A 21315-nucleotide genomic window follows, 5' to 3' on the forward strand; every position below is an offset into this window, starting at 1 on the left:
ACCTCTGAGTGGGTCCCACTAAATATTTCCCTAATACATTCTCCTGCGCTAGTGCACTCTGCATTACTCCCAATGTCTGCATCCAAAAATCTGCCAAAGCCAGTGAGGTATGATCATAGAATAGAGGCCATGTGGTTAAAGATAAAAACAAGTCGAGTGTGACTGCCTCCATCTTCCTGGAGTAATGAAGAGGATTCATGATTGGCACTGCTGATAAAAGCTATGGATCACATAATAAGCACACACACACACACACACACACACACACACACACGCACACACACTTCAGAGACTCTTTTTCCTTCCTGTGCGTTTCAGTGCAATGAATCACCATGTTTTCTATTATATTCTCTCAGAAGAACTAACACACACGCACGCACACACGCACGCACACACCGATGCTGTTATCTTTCAACACGGGTGCAGCTGCACCACCAAAAAACAGTCGCTGCAGCACCAGTTCATTGTGTGCACGTGTGCGTGTGTTTTGTTCAGATGGTCTTTTGTCATTAAATGGGCACTGCAGCAACGAGGGAAGTTTGGTTTTTGCACATCCGGCTCTTTGTCAATCTAAATGCCTTGATTATACAATTGTCATGGCATGATCAGCACTTGTGTCCTCTTCCCCTCTAATGTGCAGTGAACTGAGCCTCAGCATCTGAGCATGGTGCATTAAATGTGCCTGTAATAATAGTTTGTTAAATGTTAAATCACGATAATCAAACATCATTAAACATACAAAAACTACGGGGCGCGTATCTCGGTTTATCACATGTTACGTTAAGATCACACATACAATGATGAGGCGCACTTGCTTAAGTCGACTAATCACATTCCAAACGGGTTTCATTGACTGTCGTTATTCTTTTTATAACTTAAATAATCACGACCGCCGCTACTAGTTCCGTGACAACTTTTTTTTTTGAGCCGTTACACTGCGTTGTCTCAAACGGTTAAATTCTTGACACGGCCTACAGCTCTGACGCTGACCAATCACAACACGGGGTGGAAAGTCCGTAGCCAATCACAGTGCACGTAAACATAAAGCGGGACGTTCTGAAATGCGGAAGTCTCTGTATGTAGGGGTGGAAGTGTTGTTGTTGATCTGCCATTTTGTTGACTACAATAAATAGTCTAACTTAGTTGAATACCTTGCAAGGCTGGCGGACGTCTTTGTTGGTACGTAACGGGAGTCTACCCGACGTAAGCTTGGTGTAGCTTGAGGGAACAATGTTACACGTATCTTCTCCTATGTACCCGAGGCCAGCGGAAACGTGACGTAAGACACCTGCATATTAACGTCGTCTCGTCGACGTCAGCCTGAACGCTGACGGACTGGATGCAGAAACCTACGTTTTTACATCAGTGAGGTAAATGTTTTATTTTGATAAATGTCTGCGTTTAACTGTCTCAGTGTTTTACAAATCACTGTATTTTGCACAGTGTGAGCAGACATTGTGATACTAATGTGGGCGATGTACTTGACTCACACTAATCACTGAGCAATAGAAATAAAAATGTTTGAGGTAATTGGTACAAACACAGTTAGGCCTTTTGCAACATGTGTGTGTGTGTGTGTGTGTGTGTGTGTCATGTGGTAACAGAATATGGTTTTGATTCATTGGTGTGTAGAGTGTTTCATTTTTTTGGGTGTGTGCTAATTGTACTGTTTAAAAAAATAAAACCATCAAAATCGTGCGTAAGCAATCGAGAAACTGTAAATCATACTTGGGATTTATACGTTAATAATACTAACTACATGTCATTTTCACTGTGCTAACTAATGTGGAGCTTTTTTCAACGGTCTCTTGGTCCCATCAGGGTCCCCTGTGAGCGATGGAGGAGCTGTACACGTTGGAGAGGGAGGTGGGACGCGGCAGCTACGGCGTGGTCTTTGAGGGCCACATGGCCAAAACTGGACAGAGGGTGGCCATCAAGCGGCTGCCCTGTAGCAGCCCCGAGTGCATTGAGCTCTACCTGCAAGAGCTGTGGGCCATGAGAGCCACCGCAAAGAACCATGTCAATGTCATCGCCCTGCACAGCTGCCTCCTGCAGACCGGGCCCAGGAACCTGAAGCCCCTACGGCCAGGGGCCGTGCCTCTACGTCTGGTCGAGAGCGTGCTGAAGGGCGGTGTGGTCGGAGACGCCGACGCCCCACGGAGCACCAGCGCCGCCTCGACACTTCAGGACGGGGCAAACTCGAGTCGACACCAGACTGAAGCAAGTGCGTCCGATCCCACGACCCCAAAACGGCCTCCGAGCAGAGCCAGGAAGAGGGCGGCCCCGAGGGAAGAAGAGCAGCAGCCGCCGCCCCCCCTGCGCTGCCTGGCCCTGTGGCTGGTGATGGAGTACTGCGACGGGGGCGACTTGAATCAGTACCTGCTCTCCAGGCCTCCGGACGGCGAGCGTAACCGCAGCGTGGTGCGGCAGCTCTGCAGTGCGGTGGCCTTCCTGCACGGCCTGGGCATCACCCACCGAGACCTGAAGCCTGACAACGTGCTGGTCTGTGTGACCCAGAGGGGCCCCGTGGTCAAGGTAGGCGGACCGATGCAGTGGCGCTAGCCGTGTCCCTATACAACTTTGGTAACATTTATATTTCTTCCAGGAATGAACTATAAACAATATTCTCGGGCTGCAACAAATGATTATTTTGATAATCGATTTATTGGTTGATTATTTTTTTGATTAATTGATGAATTGGATAAAAACAACGTATTAAAAAGCTGTAATTTCCAACCCTTTATTCTGAAACAAAACTGCAAAAATACTTCAGAAAGTACAGATTGCTCCTTAAACATAATAATTTATAAAAAATACAATACAAAATATACAAAAATACAAATCAGAAAATTTGTTTCAATGTCAGAACTTGTTTTCTACTCCACTGAGACACGACCCCATGTTCACTTGAAGCTCATTCATTCAATTATTACATCAATGTAGTGCAAGTTAATAAAATGTATACAGCACATCTAAATAGAGCTAAAAATAACGAAGTGCTATCAGATGAATTATAAATGGCATCAGTAAATAAATGCATTAGAGGATTCTTAGTTTAATGGATCTCTCTTTACAGGCATAAGATCAACTACCGTATAAACCACAGTAAATGTGCACTACACTACCGTACATGACAGAATTAAAAAGTACACATACATATTTGTCAACAATAACCAACATGGGACGAAGCACAAAATACATACAAGACGACAGATTGAAAATGAAAGGTCTAAAAAAGGCGAGTAAATCAAAAGTCTTGCTAACTGCTTTACTGCTGTTATTAGCGAGCTAACGCTAGCTTGATGACAAGTAAACAGCACAAGAGCTGCTAGAGGCTTCTTACGTCCCTCACGTCAAAACGGGACCACGTGGTGCTCCAATATTTTCGGTCCATCAAATGTCACCAAAAGAAATCCGTTTCCATATTACCCAAGCCCAAGTTGACATTTTCCATGTGTTGTCTGTAGCTGGAATCAAACGCTTTTTGTTAAATCATTGACGCGAATGGAATGAATTGGCGGCATTTTGATTGTTCCAAGCTTTAAGGACCTGTCGCTCTGAGTAAACGCGTTTTGCAATATGAAGTTCATACACTCGCCCTTCCTCTATGAAACTTTATAGCTTTTATCCGGAAGATAAAGCATCCGCCCTCACGACATTATAGGACATAGCGTTTCAGTATTTCATGTGCCCGTCTGACCTCTAGGTGGCGGACTTCGGTCTGAGTAAGATGAGCGGGGGCCCCGTGCGCGGCGAGCCCACCGGGCAGCACTTCTCCTCCACCTGTGGCTCTGACTTCTTCATGGCTCCAGAGGTGTGGGGCGGCCTGGCCTACACGGCGCAGGCGGACATCTTCTCCCTGGGGGTGATGTGCTGGGCCGTGCTGGAGAGGATCACCTTTCTGGAAGAGGGGGCCACGCAGGAACAGCTGGGTGAGCGAGATGACCTCAACACATACGGACATCTGCATACACATCACAGTGGTTTACAGCTCTCTTCGGGGGGGTGGGCGGGGGCGCTGACACATTTCCGACGTGTGTGTTTGTGTGCATGGGGTGTGAGAGTAAGAGTTTAATGAAAGCTCCTGCTGTTATCTGACGCTATATAGAAGATACAATTAAGAAAAAATAACTTTAGGGGGGGGGGAGACAGGGTTAACCTCATGGGTCATCAAGTCATAGTGCGTCATTGAAAGGTCACACCAGTCCGAGGTGGAGGAGCTGGAGCGTGTGGTGCTCTGATGAAGCATCGCCCGAATCCACTTTGACTTAATTAGCTGGCACATATTAAAAATGTCACATAGCATACATCATGCATTCATCCAGCGCAGATGGTACGATCATTGATCCAAATGGCACGCAGGTGGATGATTTATGCTGTGTACATCTTGATGCCGGTTATAGTAGCTCCCCTTCGTATAATGGGAGCAGACAGCGTGTCATTCAGCCTTTTAACTGAGATGTCTGGAGATACCCGTTTCATTCATTCTTAATCTTCAAAAACGATCCCTCCACACGACCCCGCTGATTCTGACACGGTGCGTTTGGTTGTCGCGTCGTTGTCAAAGGCCGTTTGATGAAGAGAACCGGGCCCGTAAAGCCGCTTCAACATGAGCGAGGCGCCGTGGCAGCATTCCAGTGGAGCTGTGAAATTTTAATCTGGCTCGCTCTCTTTCTTTTAATGTCTTATTTTTGTGTCAGGACCCATGTGGCTGCAGGATGAGGAAGCGTCTTAACGGACGGGGGGGCCCAGTTGTGCTCTGCGCTCCGCTGTCACACAGTAATGAAATGGCTGTTTTACAGATGTCTCATTTTATTCTCAAAAATAAGCAGGCAATCGCAACCATTATCCCCAAGTTTAGTGGCTGAGAAGCTCCGTGAGACTCCGACTGTCCATTAGGCGGAATGAAGCCGACCTGTTGGAGGGCGCGAAGGGGTTCAGTCAGTTGTCAAAAACAATAGAATTTAGCGGGCCGATCACAATCCTCTTTGTCAGTGTGAAAATGGGGGGGAGGCAGCTGGAGGCCCTTCAGACAGATCAAATGGTCCATTATTTGACTTTATCTTCTCTCACGGCCCACGCGATTATATGACGAGGGGGGGGTGGAGGAGCCAGGCGCATCCCCTTGTGTTGCTCCTTGAATGCCGCGGCCACTTGTTAGCTTTCTGCTCCGTCCCTGCTGGCCCTTACCAGGCTGGACCATGTAGCACTCACTGTGGGGGACATGTAGGCCTCACTGTGGGGGACATGTAGGCCTCACTGTGGGGGACATGTAGCACTCACTGTGTGGGACATGTAGGCCTCACTGTGTGGGACATGTAGGCCTCACTGTGTGGGACATGTAGGCGTGGGACATGTAGGCGTGGGACATGTAGGCCTCACTGTGTGGGACATGTAGGCGTGGGACATGTAGGCCTCACTGTGTGGGACATGTAGGCGTGGGACATGTAGGCGTGGGACATGTAGGCCTCACTGTGTGGGACATGTAGGCCTCGATGTGTGGGACATGTAGGCCTTGATGTGTGGACCATGTAGGTTTCATCAGAAACAAACCTTGACTTTGCCTCAAGTGCGTAGGTCAGAGGTCATTAGGAGAGGCGTTTATCACCTGCCGTGTGAGTAGTCGCGCATCCAAGTGTAACCAGGAGACATTGACATGAAGAATTATCAAGGACAATCGTCTTCCATTTGGAAGAGGTGAGCAGGAATGATTCTTTTCCATTCATCATCTAGTGTAGAAAACACTGAACTATAAGTACTATATATTTTTAACTTTATTTGATATTATATATATATATATATATATATATACTGTGGCATTAGAGTCATGATGTACAACTGTCCGTCTCCCCCCTCCCTCCACTGCCGAGCAGCATCCTGGGACGTGTGGGTCCGTGTGTTGTGTCCAGCTCGTCCTTCTGGGACCATGAAGCAGCTATAGAGCCTTCCAGACATGATGTGATCAGCGTGAAGCTTAGCAAGAATGGTTCCTAGTATCCATGACAACAGGGACACGCTTTCCCCTCTTAACTTTCTTGGCTCAAGTCACAGCGCACACCCCCCTCACAACACCCAGCCATCGGGATATGTGGGCGGAGCCTCTGCATCTCGCCATGTAACCCGCAACGAAACCTGGCGCTGCGCTGGGGAACCGGCCGTCGTCTGCTCCAGTTACTGAAGCTGCTCCCCGAAAAGCTCATTAGCAACAAAAACACACCATTTCTGGTCTTTACTGAGTTGAGTGAGTTTGGTGCTTCAGCCCCGCCCCGGTCACAGAGCTGATGGTGATTGGACGGTTCCTCCGGGAGGCGGAGAGAATCAATCAAGGGTTTGTTTTGTTCTTGTCTACACATCCCAAATTGTCGTGACTCTCGAGGGTTTAATCTCCATTTTAAAGGAGCACGCCGTCACGCCGCCATACTTGTAGATGATCTTTGACAGTTCCAGGTCAACCCCCCCCCACCCCGCTCTCTGCCGCTGTGGGGCCCCGCCCCTTAATGCCGTCTCCCCTCCTGTTCCCTCTGTAGGGGCCTACGTGTGCCGGGGCCGCTGGTTGATGCCGCTGGGGGAGGCGCTGTGGGAGAACGCTGACCTCCAGCTGTGCATCCCCATGAAATTCAGGAGAGCGCCTCAGCTGCCCCCCCCTCCCGGTCCCGCCGTGAGCTGCCTGCTTCTGGACATGCTGGCCTGGGACCCGGACGCCCGGCCCCCGGCCCACCAGCTGCAGGCCCGAGTGAGCGCCGCTCTCAGAGAGGACGCTTAGGAGACCCCCGTGGCTGAATGCTGACCGGTGGGGACCCGGTGGGTTGGGGGGGGGGGGCTGTGCAGTGAAGCGTTACTGCTGCTCTCTCTGTTACAGCAGCTTCTTTTCTATTAGATTTACTCATTGGTTCGTGATTGGAATCTTACCATCACACATGTAGAAAGGGTCTCCAAGATGTATATAAAGATGCAAACAAATTGCAGTGTAAAAGTATTTTTTGTCCCCCCCAGCTGATGGTTGTTGTTTTCCTCCAAATAAAGTGTGTAAGTAAATGATGTGTGATGGATTTGAATCAACACACAGAACAAAGAGTCACTTAAGCTCCATACAAAATGTTTCAGTGCTTTGTTTGGATTCTGCTTCGGTCCCAAAAGGGTATGAAAGACATCAGGCTGCTTATGAGACCCAGCGCCGTGTGTCTTACTGGTCACCAGTCATCTTCTTACTGGTCACCAGTCATCACACAGTGCATCCGGAAAGTATTCTTCACTTTTTCCACATTTTCTTATGTTACAGCCTTGTTCCAAAATGGATTAAATTAATTATTTTCCTCAACATTCTACACACAACCACAAAAAGTGAAAGCTGTTCAGTTGAGTGGACATGATTGAGAAAGGCACACACCTGTCTATATAAGGTATCACAGTTGACAGTGCATGTCAGAGCACAAACCAAGCCATGAAGTCCAAGGAATAATCTGTAGACCTCCGAGACAGAATTGTATCGAGGCACAGCTCTGGCGACGGGTACAGAAAGATTTCTGCAGCATTGAAAGTCCCAAAGAGCACAGTGGCCTCCATCATCCCCAAATGGAGGAAGTTTGGAACCACCAGGACTCCTTTTAGAGTTGGCCGCCCAGCCAGACTGAGCGATGGGGGGAGAAGGGCCTTAGTCAGGAGTTTGCAAAAAAGCACCTGAAGGACTCTCAGACCATGAGAAACAAAATTCTCTGGTCTGATGAAACAAAGATTGAACTCTTCTCACTGTGTCATGTGTTCGTCATGTGTGGAGGAAACCAGGCCCTGCTCATCACCTGGCCAATACCGTCCCTACAGTGAAGCATGGTGGTGGCATGTTTTTCAGCGGGAGGAACTGGGAGACTAGTCAGGATGGAGGGAAAGATGAATGCAGCAGTGTACAGAGACATCCTCGATGAAAACATGCTCCAAAGCGCTCTGGACCTCAGACTGGGGCGACGGTTCATCTTCCAACACGACAACGACCCCGAAGCACACCGCCAAGGTAACAAAGACAACTCTGTGAATGTCCTCGAGTGGCCCAGCCCGAGCCCTGACTTGAACCTCATTGAACATCTCTGGAGAGATCTGAAAATGGCTGTGCACCGACGCTCCCCATCCAACCTGATGCAACTTGAAAGGTTCTGCAAAGAAGAATGGAACTGCACACAAATAGGAGCGCCACGCTTGTGGAATCCTACCCAAGAAGACTTGAGGCTGTAATTGCTGCCAAAGGTGCTCCAACGAAGTATTGAGCAAAGGATGTGAATACTTATGTACATTTTATGTTTTCGTTCTTTATTTTTAACAGATTTGCAAAAAAAAGTTTTCACTTTGTCATTATGGGTTGTTGTGTGTAGAATGTTGAGAAAAATAATGAATTTAATCCATTTTGAAATAAGAATGTAACATAACGTATTACTAGTGACGTTGTTGTTCAGAAGCACTTTTTAAGTTGAATGGACCTGAACTTGTAACTTTTATATGATGAGTAATAATATATTATGTGAACTCTTTGCCATCTTGCTGGAGTGAGGAGCTTCCTAATAGAAACGTAATGAATGCATCATTAGCATAAAGCCCCCCTCTGCCATCCTTTGATAAGACGTTTACGGCTCTGAGGCCAGCTATTGAGCAGTCAGATGGCCTTTGACCCCCCCCCCCCCCCATGAGGAATTGATTCAACCTTTAGAAAGATACTTTATTAATCCCCAAGGGGAAATCTGTGCAATAGCAGAGTAAAGAAAATGAAATATTCACAGTAAAGTACATTATGTGATTAAGGGACAATATGGACAAGATTTTTTTCAGTGTCCTCTCCACCACCAACGATGGAGCCGGCCTTCTTCAGTCTGTTGGTGTCGATGAGGACTTACAGAGCACTGGCCCAACATCTCCAACATCCATCAGAGCCTTGATGTTGGCCTTCCAGTTCAGCGTGTGCTCGATGGAGACACCTGGGGACTTGGACTCCATGTGTCCACGTCCTCACCCAGAACTCAATGCCGTATGGTGGGAAATGTATTAATCACTACGGATTGTAGGTGGACAACTGCAGTCACAAGCAGACCCCCCCTCGCCTGAAGAGTGTAGCCCATCCGTTGTGTGGCTTTTCTTGCTGCTAGAGCAGTGTGAGGATGATCCTCTGGAGACCATGACAGTTGTTTTGCAAACCAGTCAATAGTTTAGTGTAATTAAATAGCTAAATCCATTTCAAATGCTACATTTACAGACAATAAAAACTTTATTTTATGACTAAAATGATACAACTGAATGTGTGATGTATGTACTTGGATGTATGTTTGTACTCCTCTTTAGACCAAACTCTTCCTCCTCTACAGCACAAATCAGCTCGGGGGAGGGGGGGTCCTTTCACAATAGAGAGAGAGACTGCGTCAGGACTGCAACGCAGTCAAGACACGGGGAGGGGGGGATTTGAGGGGGGGTTTCCAGTAACGGCGCGTTCACACTTAATGTTCAGTAGACGGTAACCGATGGCTGCGTCAAATGAGCCAGTAAAACACTCATCAGGGGTCTCCTGCTGCGACCTTTGACACAGAGACATTTAAAGGAGCCTCTGTGAGCCCTTAAAGAGCAGTGCAGCCAGGAACTGAAATATACTTTATTCCTTGGGCAAAAACAATAAAAACAATCCAGTGATCTGGATTATACCAGAATACACAGAGCCAAGAACAAGAGGCAGAATCACAACGAATAGGATTAACTGTCGCCGCTTTGAGCAGCAATCCACGTCACGGCAATATTCAATTTCCTGTAAAAAAAAAGAAAGACGGTGCGTCCACACAGCGTCTGCCCAGCGGTGGCACGTCCTGCTAGGAATTCATCCTCCTGCAGCCCTTTTCTGTTCAATCGCAGCACAAAACATGATTAAGTCAAACCGTGATGCTAAACAGGCTGCGTATCTATGCTAAGCTTTTTACGGGACCCAAACACACGGAACCTTCCTGTACAATTGGCTTTCTTGTCGAGGAGGCAGCTTAAGAGTCCAAGCTGCACTGCAGTGAAGGTTTGCATGGCGCGTGGATCTTCTCTCCTTCTCTGCATGAAGCACAGGAGCTGCAGCAGATCGTAAAACCCACAAAACCACCTCCACTGAACCCCAGGGCAGCCGTGCACGTCCGTCTCCACTGTCCCACGTCAAGACGCTGTCCCGGCTCAGAGCGTCCCAGGCCCGTAGAGCTCCTTCAGCATGTACGGCCCCTCCAACTCGTAGCCCATCTTCCTGTAATAGTTCCTGGTTCCCACGCCTGCAAAACACACCACAAGAGGTGAAGCAGCCACCAGGGGAGACCGTGTGTATGTATTGATCCCTGTGGAAGCTTCAGCAGGACACACACACACACACACTGTGGCGAGGCCTGTCCGAGGGGAGTTCTTACCCGAGATAACTGCTAACCTGCTGGAGCCGTGTTCCTCTCTGGCAATCCGCTCCGCCTCCTCCATCAGCATCATGCCGAAACCCTGAGACAGAAAGGAGCATGTGAGGGGCCTCCTGGGCGCTCTGTGGGTTCTCAGTGTACCGGGGCAGAAGCGGCTTGGACTCGTACCTGGTGCTGGAACTTGCTGGGGTCCCGGCTGCTGACGGGGACGACGCTGCCGTACACGTGCAGCTCGCGGACGATGGACGCGCCTCCTTTGAGCTCGGCGCGGAAGGACTGCGGGGAGCAGCGGCGCAGGCGCAGCAGGCCGATCAGGATGTCCTGCTCCGGGTCCTCGTAGGACAGGAAGGTCTCCCAGCCGCCGTTGGCCACGTAGTCCCTCCGCACCAGCTCCACCTGGACGCAAACCCTCGGCTGGTTAGGGGACGGGGGACCAGACGTCTTCTGGTGTGAACAACGGGACTCCGAGTTACCTGATAGGGGCGGACTTTGTGGTGGATCTCCTGAATGCCCACCTCTCGTGTCCTCACGTCTCGACACTGCACACAGAAACGTTCCAACAAAACTCATCTTCCAGGTATCGTCCTGTTTCTGTAGGGACGCTCCCAACTTCAACATTTGAAGTAAATTTGCACAGACGGAGGCTAGCAGGCACCCAATGAGCTCAGCACGGGCCGCCCTTTGATTGGATGCCCACTGGTGAGGCTGCTGGAGAAGAAGAGACGTTCCTCCTCCTTTGATTCACTTTGCTTGAATTAAACCGCTTTGTGTGCGACAATGCGCTAAATAACTGAAAGGCACCTTTTATTTTAACATTGTGACACTATTCAGGGGATTTTAAAGCTGGTATTCAGGGGGGTCTCGTGTCAGGCGCCGGCCAATGAGCGCCCTGCTTGTTCCTAACAGCGCTTAACCCCATTGGGTGTTTCCTTTTGAGATGGGCGGGGCTTCTGCGCGCTGTGCTGGTTGGTCGAGTGCATCCCTCCACCCCTACGGCTCACTACATGGAGACGAGGCTTCCTTGATGCACAGTCTCACCTCGGTACCCATGTCTTTCATCCGGGCCAGGGCCAACTCTCTCAGGTTGCCGTGCTCCACTCCGGAGCTCACCAGCGGCATGGGGATGTCCCTGTGAAAGCACACAGAGACCTGAAGCACTGCAGAGGACCCCCGTCCCCCCGTCCCCCCGCCCCCCCTCAGGCCGCTCCCTTGTCTCACCTCTGCACCCGGTAGACTCGTGTCCAAGGAGGCACCAGCGCCAGGACGCGGGCCACCAGGTCCACCAGGGCACTGGGCGTGTAGCTCTTGTAGCGGCCCGTCTTCCACAGCTCGTACAGGCCCGTCCCTCGGATCACCAGCGTCGGGTACAGCTTCAGGCCGTCGGGCCGGAACGCCGGGTTCTCAAAGAACTCCTGCACGCACACCAGTAGTAATGAATCCATCAGCCACACAGCAGCGCCGCGTTAGTCCGTCTGCTGGGACGGCCAATCAGTGGGATTTCCCGACATCCTCCGCTATCGTGATCAGAACCGTGAAGATCTGGAATTGAGGAGCATTCTCCAAAATGGGCTGCATTATCGGTATCTCACGATCTGTCCCCCCTCCCCCCCGTCACAGCTCATACTCACACGGTACCACGTCGCACATGCACTCAACCCTAAAGGGGGGAGACAATCTGCAACTTCTACGTCCACAAAGGGAGACGGGACAATCTTTGGATTCTGCACCTGCTCCTTTTTGTTGGATCACATATCCGAGGTGCTGTTAAGGGACGCCTCCCCCCGGACAGGGAGCATCTGTACACGCGAGATAAGTGAGGAAGTTCTAATGGAATTTCATTATCAGGGCAGCCATGATAGACGCGAGCAGGATGCAAAGCTCTCCTGGTGCTGCAGCTCCTAAAACAGGCCGACAGAAGGAAACTGTTGGATGTGAGATCACAACACACAACCAATGGGACCAATGGGATTAACACAAACACAATGTGAAACCCTGGCAAGCAGCACTGAAGGACAAATTATTACCGATTCTTCATGGTTTTAAAGAAGTAAACATCCCTCCGCTGAAACCTCAGCTGCTATTTGCGTCACATTTAGAGCATTCACTTCCTTTCTCTTTAAATTGGATGTAAGCAAGCCGAAGCGGAGCTGGATCTTTCATTCATTCATTGTATTAGATTTCCCTTCCCGATCCGGTTGTGGGGCATCTAGAGTCTGAGTGTGCAGTGAAACCTACAACTAGTGCCGCTCTGGAGATTAGAGAACAATTCTTTCATCCATTCGACTGAATTAGTGAGCAGGATTTGGGTGGCTCTAATCCTCTACTGTCCACCAGGGGCCAACTCGCCTTGTGTGAAAAACAAAAAAATGATTTAGTCCCTCGATAAACACAAGTTAAGAAGTTTAAGATTCTTTTGGTACACTTTGGCGCCCGTTTGACCTACGACCTCAACACTAAATCCAACACGCTGCTCACTGGATGCATTCAAATCCCACCAGAAGTTCTAGTTTGTAAGATCAGAAGAAGAAAGACGATCATTCTGCTTCTTCTGACTGCACAGAGAATCATTTCCCCAAGAGGACCAATAAAGGACACTTTCTTTCTGTATTCTGCCTCAATGCTTCAGGTTGTTGTGCTAAGCTAACGTTGTATTATAGACCTTCTCATCAGTCTTTCATATGTTTGAACACATGTTAATCACAGAGCAGGAGCTGAACTCAAACAGAGACAATGAGTGACAGGCTGCACCAATTAGAGGAACTCGTCTAATCACGAACAAAGACACAAAGCGAGTCTTCATTTACATCCTACAGTCACATCAGCGGCGTGTTTCCAATCAGCGGCGTCTGGTGGGCCTCCTGGGACGCCTGACGCTGTGAAGACGCCTAGCCGCTGTGAAATTACAAGAGATGACGCACGCTGGTGCCCCGCAAAGGATGCTATGCTTCCCTTGTCTGGCCTCCTTCAACCGACCCAACCAAATCCCTGCAGGATGCTGGTCAGCGCACCAACCCCCCCCCCCCCAAGGCTGGTGGAATAAGAAGTTAGGAAAGCTCACAATGAACTGCTCCACGTCCCTCTCCATGCCCACGTTGGGCAGGTCCGGCATCATGTGGGCCACCACCTTGAAGCCGGCGTCCTTGGACAGGTGGAACGACTCGCACACGGCTCGCACCGTGTGGCCCCTGCAAGAAAAGCAGGCGGCGTTACGGCGCCGCCAGGTGGCAGGAGGAGGCGCGGCGCCCACGGACGCACTGACCTGTTGGTGTCCCGCGCCACGTCCTCGTACACGCTCTGGACCCCGATCTCCAGGCGGGTGCAGCCGTAGCGCAGCATGTCGCTCAGGTGTCTCTTCAGGCAGTAGTCGGGCCGCGTCTCGATGGTGATGCCCACACACTTGGTGGTGCTGCGCTCAGAGTACCTGCGGGGGGGCCACATGCCAGGATCACGTCTTTGTATATTCTTATTTGACTGGTCGTACTGAGAACGTTGGACTTGGTTCCTTTATGCCGGGATCATTAAGCAACATCCATTTACAAGCTGGGAGTTTGCATGGCTCATTATGCAGACATTATGGACACAGTGAGACGCACCAAAGGAAGCAGAGGACGCAATGATGTCTGCAATGCAAATGTGAATCAAGGCATTAATGAGTGTTTACTCTGTGTCACAATCAAGTTAAATACAATATAAATCAGAGAGTGTCACTATGGCTGTAAACCAACATGGTTAAATCTAAAGATGCCTTAGAGAAATAATGGGACCAGCTACATAAATAAAAACAAGCTGGAAAAATGATGCTGTAATAACCAACATGATGGATATACGGTTTAAGATTTTATTGAGGTTCTTTGAATGTCTTTTGTTAGTGTTATTTCACGGCTCTCCTCCTGGTTGTTGAGGCCAGTGGACCTCAGCACATGGAGGGTTATTATTATCAATAAGAATTCAAAGGTCCCCGTGATGAACGAGGAATTTAAGCATCGATCTGTTGCATTCAGCACGTCACACATCGCTGCCTTCTGTTAGAAATCCAGGGTCATTTGGCCATTTAAAATAATGATCCATTTTGGTGTCATTTAGATGGAAAACGAGTAGCTTTGTACTGGACCTCAGGGGGCCGAGCTGAAGCATTAATTAAACACCATCAAAGGATTTCTCATGAAAACGGTCTCAATCGCGTTCATCCTTGTTTTGTTTAAAGACTAAAATGAAACACATATGGACGTCATGGATGAGAGCACCAATTCATTTCACACCATAGTATCTGTATATTTATCTGACTGAAATACGACGTCTATCTTTTTAAAATCTTTCTGTACTTCTTTTATCTCACTTCCTAATTCCATATTTCAAATAACGTGCTCACTGTTTGATCGTAGCAGCCAGATTATTTTGAGCTTCATCACGACTCCGCTGCTACTTCCGATCTCATCTGAGTCACTGATAAACCCCCCCCCCCCAAAAAGGCAGAAGCATCTCGTCCCAGCCATTTTCTCCACTTCAGCTGATCCAATGACCATTAGCCCCCCTCGTGCCTCCTGAATCTGTGTCTGCGGGCAATAAATGTTCATCTTTTACAGTCTGCTGGCAGATTTACACCAATTAGACCGGTCTGTGCTCCGTGGAGGTTCATCAGATTGGGTTGGATCAATCAATAAAAAGTATATTGTCTTGTGGTACCCCGCTGTTGGGACCGGAGACAAAAAAAGGCTCACACACACACACGCCCCCCCCCCCCCCCCCCCCCTTACCCTTAGTCTGTGCAACGTCTATTTGACAAAAGTCTATTTCTACAAAGCTTCTCAAACTCCTGTGTAAAAGCAGCTGCTAGTGGTCCATATGGGGTGAACTCAGGGATCGATTGGGGTGGAGACGCCTCGATGACAGTGGCCTTCATGTGTGGAGACGTCTGCTACAAAAACACTGGGATCAGCCAGGAGGAAAGGGATGTAGTGCCTACTTATACCCTCTGTTTTTTATCTTTAAAGAACTCAACTCATCTTTCGCAACGACAAAGTGGAATTATGGATTATATATTATCTAGAAATTATATATATATATACATATATATATATATATATATATATATATATATATATATATATATATATATTAGGGCTGTCAAAAATAGCGCGTTAACGGCGTTAATTAGCTGTTTGTTGTTAATTACGTCAATTTTTTTGACGCATTTCACGCATGCGCAGTGTGACAAATTATTCAGGTCCGGAAAGAACCTCTTCTTCTAGGGAATGCACTTCATCCTATACAACACATTACTGCCACCTGCAGGCATATGTCAGGCCGTCAGGTTCAGCAAGTTGTTTGCGCCAGAGACCCGCTCCCCCCCCCCCCCCCTCCCCCCCCCCCCCCCCCCCCCCCGTTCTCGCGCAGCAGAACAGAGAAGAAGAAAAGCTCCGCCCAGCAGAGCAAGAGCAGCGCTGTTCTGAAACATGCGGAGGAAGAGAAACCAATGCGATCTAAATCCTCCCAGGTATGGGAATATTTCACACTGAAATGGGGGTGGTAGCGGATTTCTTTGCAGCGCCAGTCGTTCTAATCGCCGCGCTCGACTTCAAGGTGTAACCTTTATTATTGTTCGGTCTGAAACGGCGCGCCCAGTGACGGGTGGTGCAGCAATATTGTTGTTCGGGTGGAAATCGGGAGAAAGGTCGGTCCGGGAGATTTTCGGGGGGGGCTTTGAAACATCGGGAGGGTTGACATGTCTGGTCATGTCTGGTCATCGCAGGAGCACAAACTCGCAGCAGAGTGGGATAAACTGCAGAGGCTCGAGACCCTTCTAGAGCCATGCAGGGAAATCAGTCTGTAACTTATCAAATAACATTGATTTGATTATTTTCTGGAATGAATTAAAAAATCAAATATCAATAACATATATTTATGTAAAAAATAATAATTATGATAATAATAATGATAATTATGTATCTGTGTCCTGTTATTTATCTTTAGTATGCATTTCAGAAAGAAAAAATGGTTAGGATTCAGGTGTGATTAATCATGATTAATCCACTGAAAATTCTGATTAATTTGATTAAAATTTTTAATCATTTGACACCCCTAATATATATATATATATACGCAACCTTAAAGTTTATTTCAGTAAGACCGGATGACGTCACCTCCAGCCTAATGACTGACTGCGGGGAAAGTGCACAAATGGAGCAGCAGCGCCCTCAGGTGGAGACGTGCTTCTCCCCAGTGAGATCACAAAAAAAAGAGCAATGTTGCTCAAGAACCGAATCATAATATTGTCTGCGTCTCGTGCATAGATCAAGGGGGGGGGGGGGTGGTACCTGACGGCCTCGGCCACATTGTTGGAGGTGTGTCCTGACAGGGCGTCGTGCAGGTTCCTGATGAAGTAGTCTCTGTACTCCTCAGGCAGAGCCATGAAGGTCCCACCCATCACGATGAACTCCACCTTGTCCACGCTGTGACCCAGCTGCTTCAGCTGCGCGCACACACACACACACACACACACACACGATATTGAGACAGATTGGGAGGGCAGTAGAGTAAGAAAATGTGCTCTACAACAATAGTTATTAGCAACAGGCCTAGTATGTTGCGAGATAGATACTTGAAACACTGAGTGCACATGAAGCTGACTTCCACGTTTCACACGTCAATGGAAACACGAGGACTGTGGGACAGTCACTCAGTCACTGGTTGCACGGATGTGGCCGTACATTTATAAAAATGGCAAATTGAGTCATTGGGGAAGCCATGACACTTTCTACCATCAACAAGAGGCTTATGATTTCTAAATGTATACAAGCAGGGACCATCAGTCCCAAACGGAAGTTATCATGATAGGCCCAGAGCGCCTTCGAAGTCAGCTGTCACGTGATACAGTCTCTATGGATGGAATTGCTCTGGTATCCAACAGCACCGTCAGAAATCTTGGAGTTCTCTTCGACCAGGATATGTCCTTCAACTCTCATATAAAGAAGACTTCAAGGACTGCCTTTTTTCATCTACGTAATATATCGAAAATCAGGAACTTCCTGTCTCAAAGTGATGCAGAAAAACTAGTTCATGCATTTGTTACTTCTAGACTGGATTACTGTAATTCTTTGTTATCAGGCTGCTCTTGTAAATCGCTTAAACCTCTCCAGCTGATTCAGAATGCTGCAGCATGTGTATTAACAAGAAGTAAGAAATGGGATCATATAACTCCTGTATTAACTTCTCTGCACTGGCTTCCTGTTAAATCAAGAATAGAATTTAAGGTACTTCTCCTCACCTACAAGGCACTTGCTGGTGAGGCACCGTCTTATCTTAAAGGTTAGTCTGGACCAACCCTTAGCTGCTATAGGCTTACACTGCAGGAGGAGCCCCTCCCTCACGCTCTCTCCTTCCACAATAATCCATGTGTTATTAAGGCACATCACTAATTCAACTTCGTTCTGGGAGTTTTTTGTGTTTTATCCCCTAGCAGGTGTCCTTAGAACATAGTTCCGTCTGGACCCTGGTCCTGACTCCTGCTGCTGCCATCATCATCATCATCATTATTTTAAATATAATTCATATTACTGTCATCATAAGCTAACATGACCGTTTCCTAAAGTCTTTGTGCTTTCCCTGACCATGGGCTTCCGTGGATGGTGGTTCTACCTGATGGAGGTTCTACCTGATGGAGGTTCTACCTGATGGAGGTTCTACCTGATGGAGGTTGTCCCTGTGGTGGTCCTGTACACTTGTCTTACTACTCTCATTACTTGTATCGTCTCTGTTGTAGGATTTGAATATATTGTACATCTCTTACATTGTTGATTCTGTACACATGACATCCATTGCAGTCCGTCCATCCTGATAGAAGGATCCTCCTCTGATGTTCTCACTAAGGTTTCTTCCCTTTTTTCCCCATTGAAGGGTTTTTTGGGGAGTTTTTCCTGTGCCGATGTGAGGGTTTTAGGACAGAGGATGTTTCATGTGTACAGACTGTAAAGCCCTCTGAGGCTAATATGTTCTTTGTGATTTTGGGCTATACAAAATAAAATGAGTTGAATCAGTCACAGAAGCTGATTTGGGGAATTCTTTTCGTTTTGTTTTTAGATTATATAAAAGAAGTTCTGCAGCTAAATGTGATATATATGGTTGTTTCTAAAGGGTTACTGACCTGCTCCACCCGGTGTCTGGTTTGCAGGTAGGGGTCGTAACGCGCTCGGATCGCTCTCATGGACGTGGGCTATCAGCGAGACAAAAATCAATTAGGAAGTGGAAATAGTCAAATTTCAATCCAAAACAAAGACTTTGATGTGACCGAGTGAACGAAAGGACACCAGAGGTACAGCAGGCTTACCTCGTAGCCCGTGTAAGACTGTGTGGAGTACTCAAAGTCAGAGTCCGGTCCACCGGGACAGTAGCTGCCACAGGAAAGATGGAAGGATGAGTTCACCCCAAAATGACAAACAATGCTATTAGTCCTCTTGTTTGTGGCACTATTCATCAGTGCACATTGATTAGATGTCGCTTTCCTGACATCATCAGTAAATAGTTCCTCCATAAAAGTGCTCACAATATATCTGTGGTTCGTCTTTAGTGAATGGGCCGTTATTGCTGCCATGAATATGGATTTAGGGTTGAACTGTCCTCATGGACCAACAAAAGAATTTACATGTGTTTTGAAAAACAAAACTATACAAATGACTTGAACTCCTATTTGTGGTTTTAGCCACATCTCATGCTGCTTAAGTTTGGGGATCTGAACTTGTTCAAATATAAATTAACATGGTCTACAGTGACAGGCTTTAAAAGAAACTTGCACTAAGTGGTAGGGCTGTCAACAAATATTCTAGATTTGAATATATATTTGAATAGTTGTTAAAAACATATTCAAATGTGAAAATTAATATTCAAATGTAAAAAAAGAAACACAGCAGCAGCGGTGTGACTGTCTGCTTTGCAGGTGGCGCGCTGCTGTACTGACGTCATATTGCATGAATAAAATAGACCAGAGGCTACAACAGCTTCATGCACCGGTTTGATTATTTGCCGTTTCATGCCAAGGAAAAGTCCATGTTTACCACAGCACAGCTCGCTCAATGTCGGTTCTTTATCAATTCAGGTCAATAATGTTTGTTTCAATCACTCAATGAAGTGATATTTGGGACAAGAAGAGTCGAAAGAACGAGTGACAGGTGAGAGGCCAAGGTCTGCGGTCTCAGAAATTTGAATATGTTTGAATATATGTGTATTTTTAAGGGAATATTGACAGCCCTACTGAGAAGAAGGTGAAGCTGTTCTTGAGGACGACACACGTTACTCACACACATATGTTGCCCGTGAAGCTGATGTGTGGACATCGGTGCGGTTTGCACATCACAGCCACCACCGCGATCTGGACAGGAAATATTCACTTGAAAATAGTCATTCTGAAAACGTTCCCATTGATTCCTCCACGTTTACCAGGTAAGAAGCATCACCCAAACTGACTAGCTAAACATCTATGAAATCCTGTTGTATGTATACACGATAAGTTGATTTCTTTGGCTAAATGCACTGAGCTTCGGCCTCACAGGGCGCTGACCCCAGGTCACTCACCCCGCTGGCGGTGCGGATGGGTTTGGCCTTTAGTTTGGGCACCAGGGCGCGGCGGTAGTGCTGGGGAACCGCAGCGATGATGTCCACCAGGCGAGGCTGGGCCTCCAGTCCATACTTTGCCGAAGTCTTAGTTTTCACCCTGTTGAAAAGATAATGATAACATGTAATATGACGCCCTCGTGTGTGAGGCAGCAGGAGAGCATTGATTAGTCACTCGTGATCCCCACGTTAACATGTAGAAGGCCAACTGCAGTACAATGGATACAATCCTCCAATCAATGAATCAACAACAACAACCCTTTGTAGGAAAATGTCACACAGCTTCAGCTCTCAACAGACACGTGACTAACAAGCATTAGTGTTGGTTTGTCATTCGTTCATATCCTTGCGCAGTGAAACGTAAATCGATAAATGATTTTGTAATAATGTAATGGCAGTTGAGTCTGAGTCGACTGAGATGTGAACACGTGAGGACGCACTTGTTGAGGTTGATGTCTTTGCCCTCTTCGTGGGCTTCAACCAGCTGCTGGATCACATCAGCAATGGTCATCATCATCAGCTCGGCTCGGCTCACATCACCTGTGGGAGGCATTTCATAAAGGCTCGTCTTCTGCTACGGGTGGCACCCGCTTTCAACACATGCACGACTCGCTTATGAAAGCCAAAGTTTAAGCTATGATGCTGTCCTCGCGTTTTCACAGTTAGCGCTAGCAACAAGCTAAAGCTAGCAGAAAGCGGTTTCCGCTCGTTTTGACGCATTCTAACACACTCACTCTTTTTCTTTGGCTTTCCCATCTCTTCCTTCAGGAGCTCAGTCGAATAGCCAACGAATAGATGCCAGTTTGCAGGTTTTCAGCTGTTTTTCTACCGCTGGGGACTGTCCGAAATAGTAAACAACTCCACGTTGCGTGGAAATACGGCTCGAGTCGTAAGAGAGTCGACACTGTCGTAAACTGCTGGAAGCTGGACTTGGACCCCGGAGAACTGGTTTCCTCTGTAGGTTGTGAGCGGAGTGGTGTCGGCTTGCTTCGTGGGGACTGGGGACATGCACATCCTTGTGCCTACACAGGTTTTGGACGTGTGTAACCGGAAGAGAAGCGCGGACCTGTAGTGCACGTGGATCCGCACCGTGGCGCTGAAGTCCCTCTCGCAGTAAATCCCCTCACGACCCGCGGTCTCCGCAGCGAGTCCCGGGACACGCAACAGGTGGAGGATCCGAGGGACGGAGCGCTGTTCGGTAGCAGCCCGCGGGGGGTCTTCGGGGCGCGTGACCCTCTCCTGCGGAACGACGGCGCGCGTCCACGCGGTGTCTTCGTGTCCACAAGCCGCGCGGGGCTTAGGGCGCTTTATT

General features: G+C 48.0%; 2 protein-coding genes across 3 annotated transcripts; one reads left to right on the forward strand and one right to left on the reverse strand.

Moving 5' to 3' along the window:
* Positions 1 to 1059: 1059 nt before the first annotated feature.
* Positions 1060 to 9217, forward strand: si:ch211-63o20.7 (Serine/threonine-protein kinase pdik1l-B-like). The gene is made up of 4 exons (XM_037449198.2): positions 1060 to 1370; positions 1822 to 2535; positions 3707 to 3932; positions 6528 to 9217. The coding sequence occupies exons 2-4, from the start codon at positions 1837 to 1839 to the stop codon at positions 6761 to 6763; spliced, it is 1161 nt and encodes a 386-aa protein (XP_037305095.2). The 5' UTR covers positions 1060 to 1370; positions 1822 to 1836; the 3' UTR covers positions 6764 to 9217.
* Positions 9218 to 9607: 390 nt separating this feature from the next.
* elp3 (elongator acetyltransferase complex subunit 3) lies at positions 9608 to 20934 on the reverse strand. Of its 2 annotated transcripts, XM_037449192.2 has the most exons (15): positions 20738 to 20934; positions 20444 to 20543; positions 19965 to 20103; positions 19691 to 19761; positions 18724 to 18787; positions 18541 to 18609; positions 16715 to 16869; positions 13660 to 13821; positions 13459 to 13585; positions 11619 to 11812; positions 11439 to 11529; positions 10874 to 10939; positions 10569 to 10796; positions 10401 to 10482; positions 9608 to 10268 (listed from the first exon to the last, which is right to left on the reverse strand). In XM_037449192.2, exons 1-15 carry the CDS (start codon positions 20757 to 20759, stop codon positions 10177 to 10179), a joined length of 1662 nt encoding a protein of 553 aa, XP_037305089.1. In that variant the 5' UTR covers positions 20760 to 20934; the 3' UTR covers positions 9608 to 10176. The 2 variants fall into 2 exon arrangements, with proteins under 2 accessions (XP_037305089.1, XP_037305090.1); XM_037449193.2 differs by lacking the exon at positions 20444 to 20543.
* Between the last annotated feature and the right edge of the window lie 381 nt (positions 20935 to 21315).

This window comes from Pungitius pungitius, chromosome 20 (assembly GCF_949316345.1).
Source record: "Pungitius pungitius chromosome 20, fPunPun2.1, whole genome shotgun sequence".
Taxonomy (NCBI): domain Eukaryota; kingdom Metazoa; phylum Chordata; class Actinopteri; order Perciformes; family Gasterosteidae; genus Pungitius; species Pungitius pungitius.

What these genes read in the sequence shown, in the direction of transcription:
- si:ch211-63o20.7 (XM_037449198.2), top strand. Translation starts at nt 1,837, where the DNA reads ATGGAGGAGCTGTACACGTTGGAGAGGGAGGTGGGACGCGGCAGCTAC. An exon ending in AGAGGGGCCCCGTGGTCAAG is followed by an intron (nt 2,536 to 3,706) that starts GTAGGCGGACCG and finishes TCTGACCTCTAG; the next exon opens with GTGGCGGACTTCGGTCTGAG. An exon ending in GGCCACGCAGGAACAGCTGG is followed by an intron (nt 3,933 to 6,527) that starts GTGAGCGAGATG and finishes TTCCCTCTGTAG; the next exon opens with GGGCCTACGTGTGCCGGGGC.
- elp3 (XM_037449192.2), bottom strand. Translation starts at nt 20,759, where the DNA reads ATGGGAAAGCCAAAGAAAAAGA. An exon ending in TTCACGGGCAACATATGTGT is followed by an intron (nt 18,788 to 19,690) that starts GTGAGTAACGTG and finishes TTCCTGTGGCAG; the next exon opens with CTACTGTCCCGGTGGACCGG. An exon ending in AATGTGGCCGAGGCCGTCAG is followed by an intron (nt 13,822 to 16,714) that starts GTACCACCCCCC and finishes GCCCCCCCGCAG; the next exon opens with GTACTCTGAGCGCAGCACCA.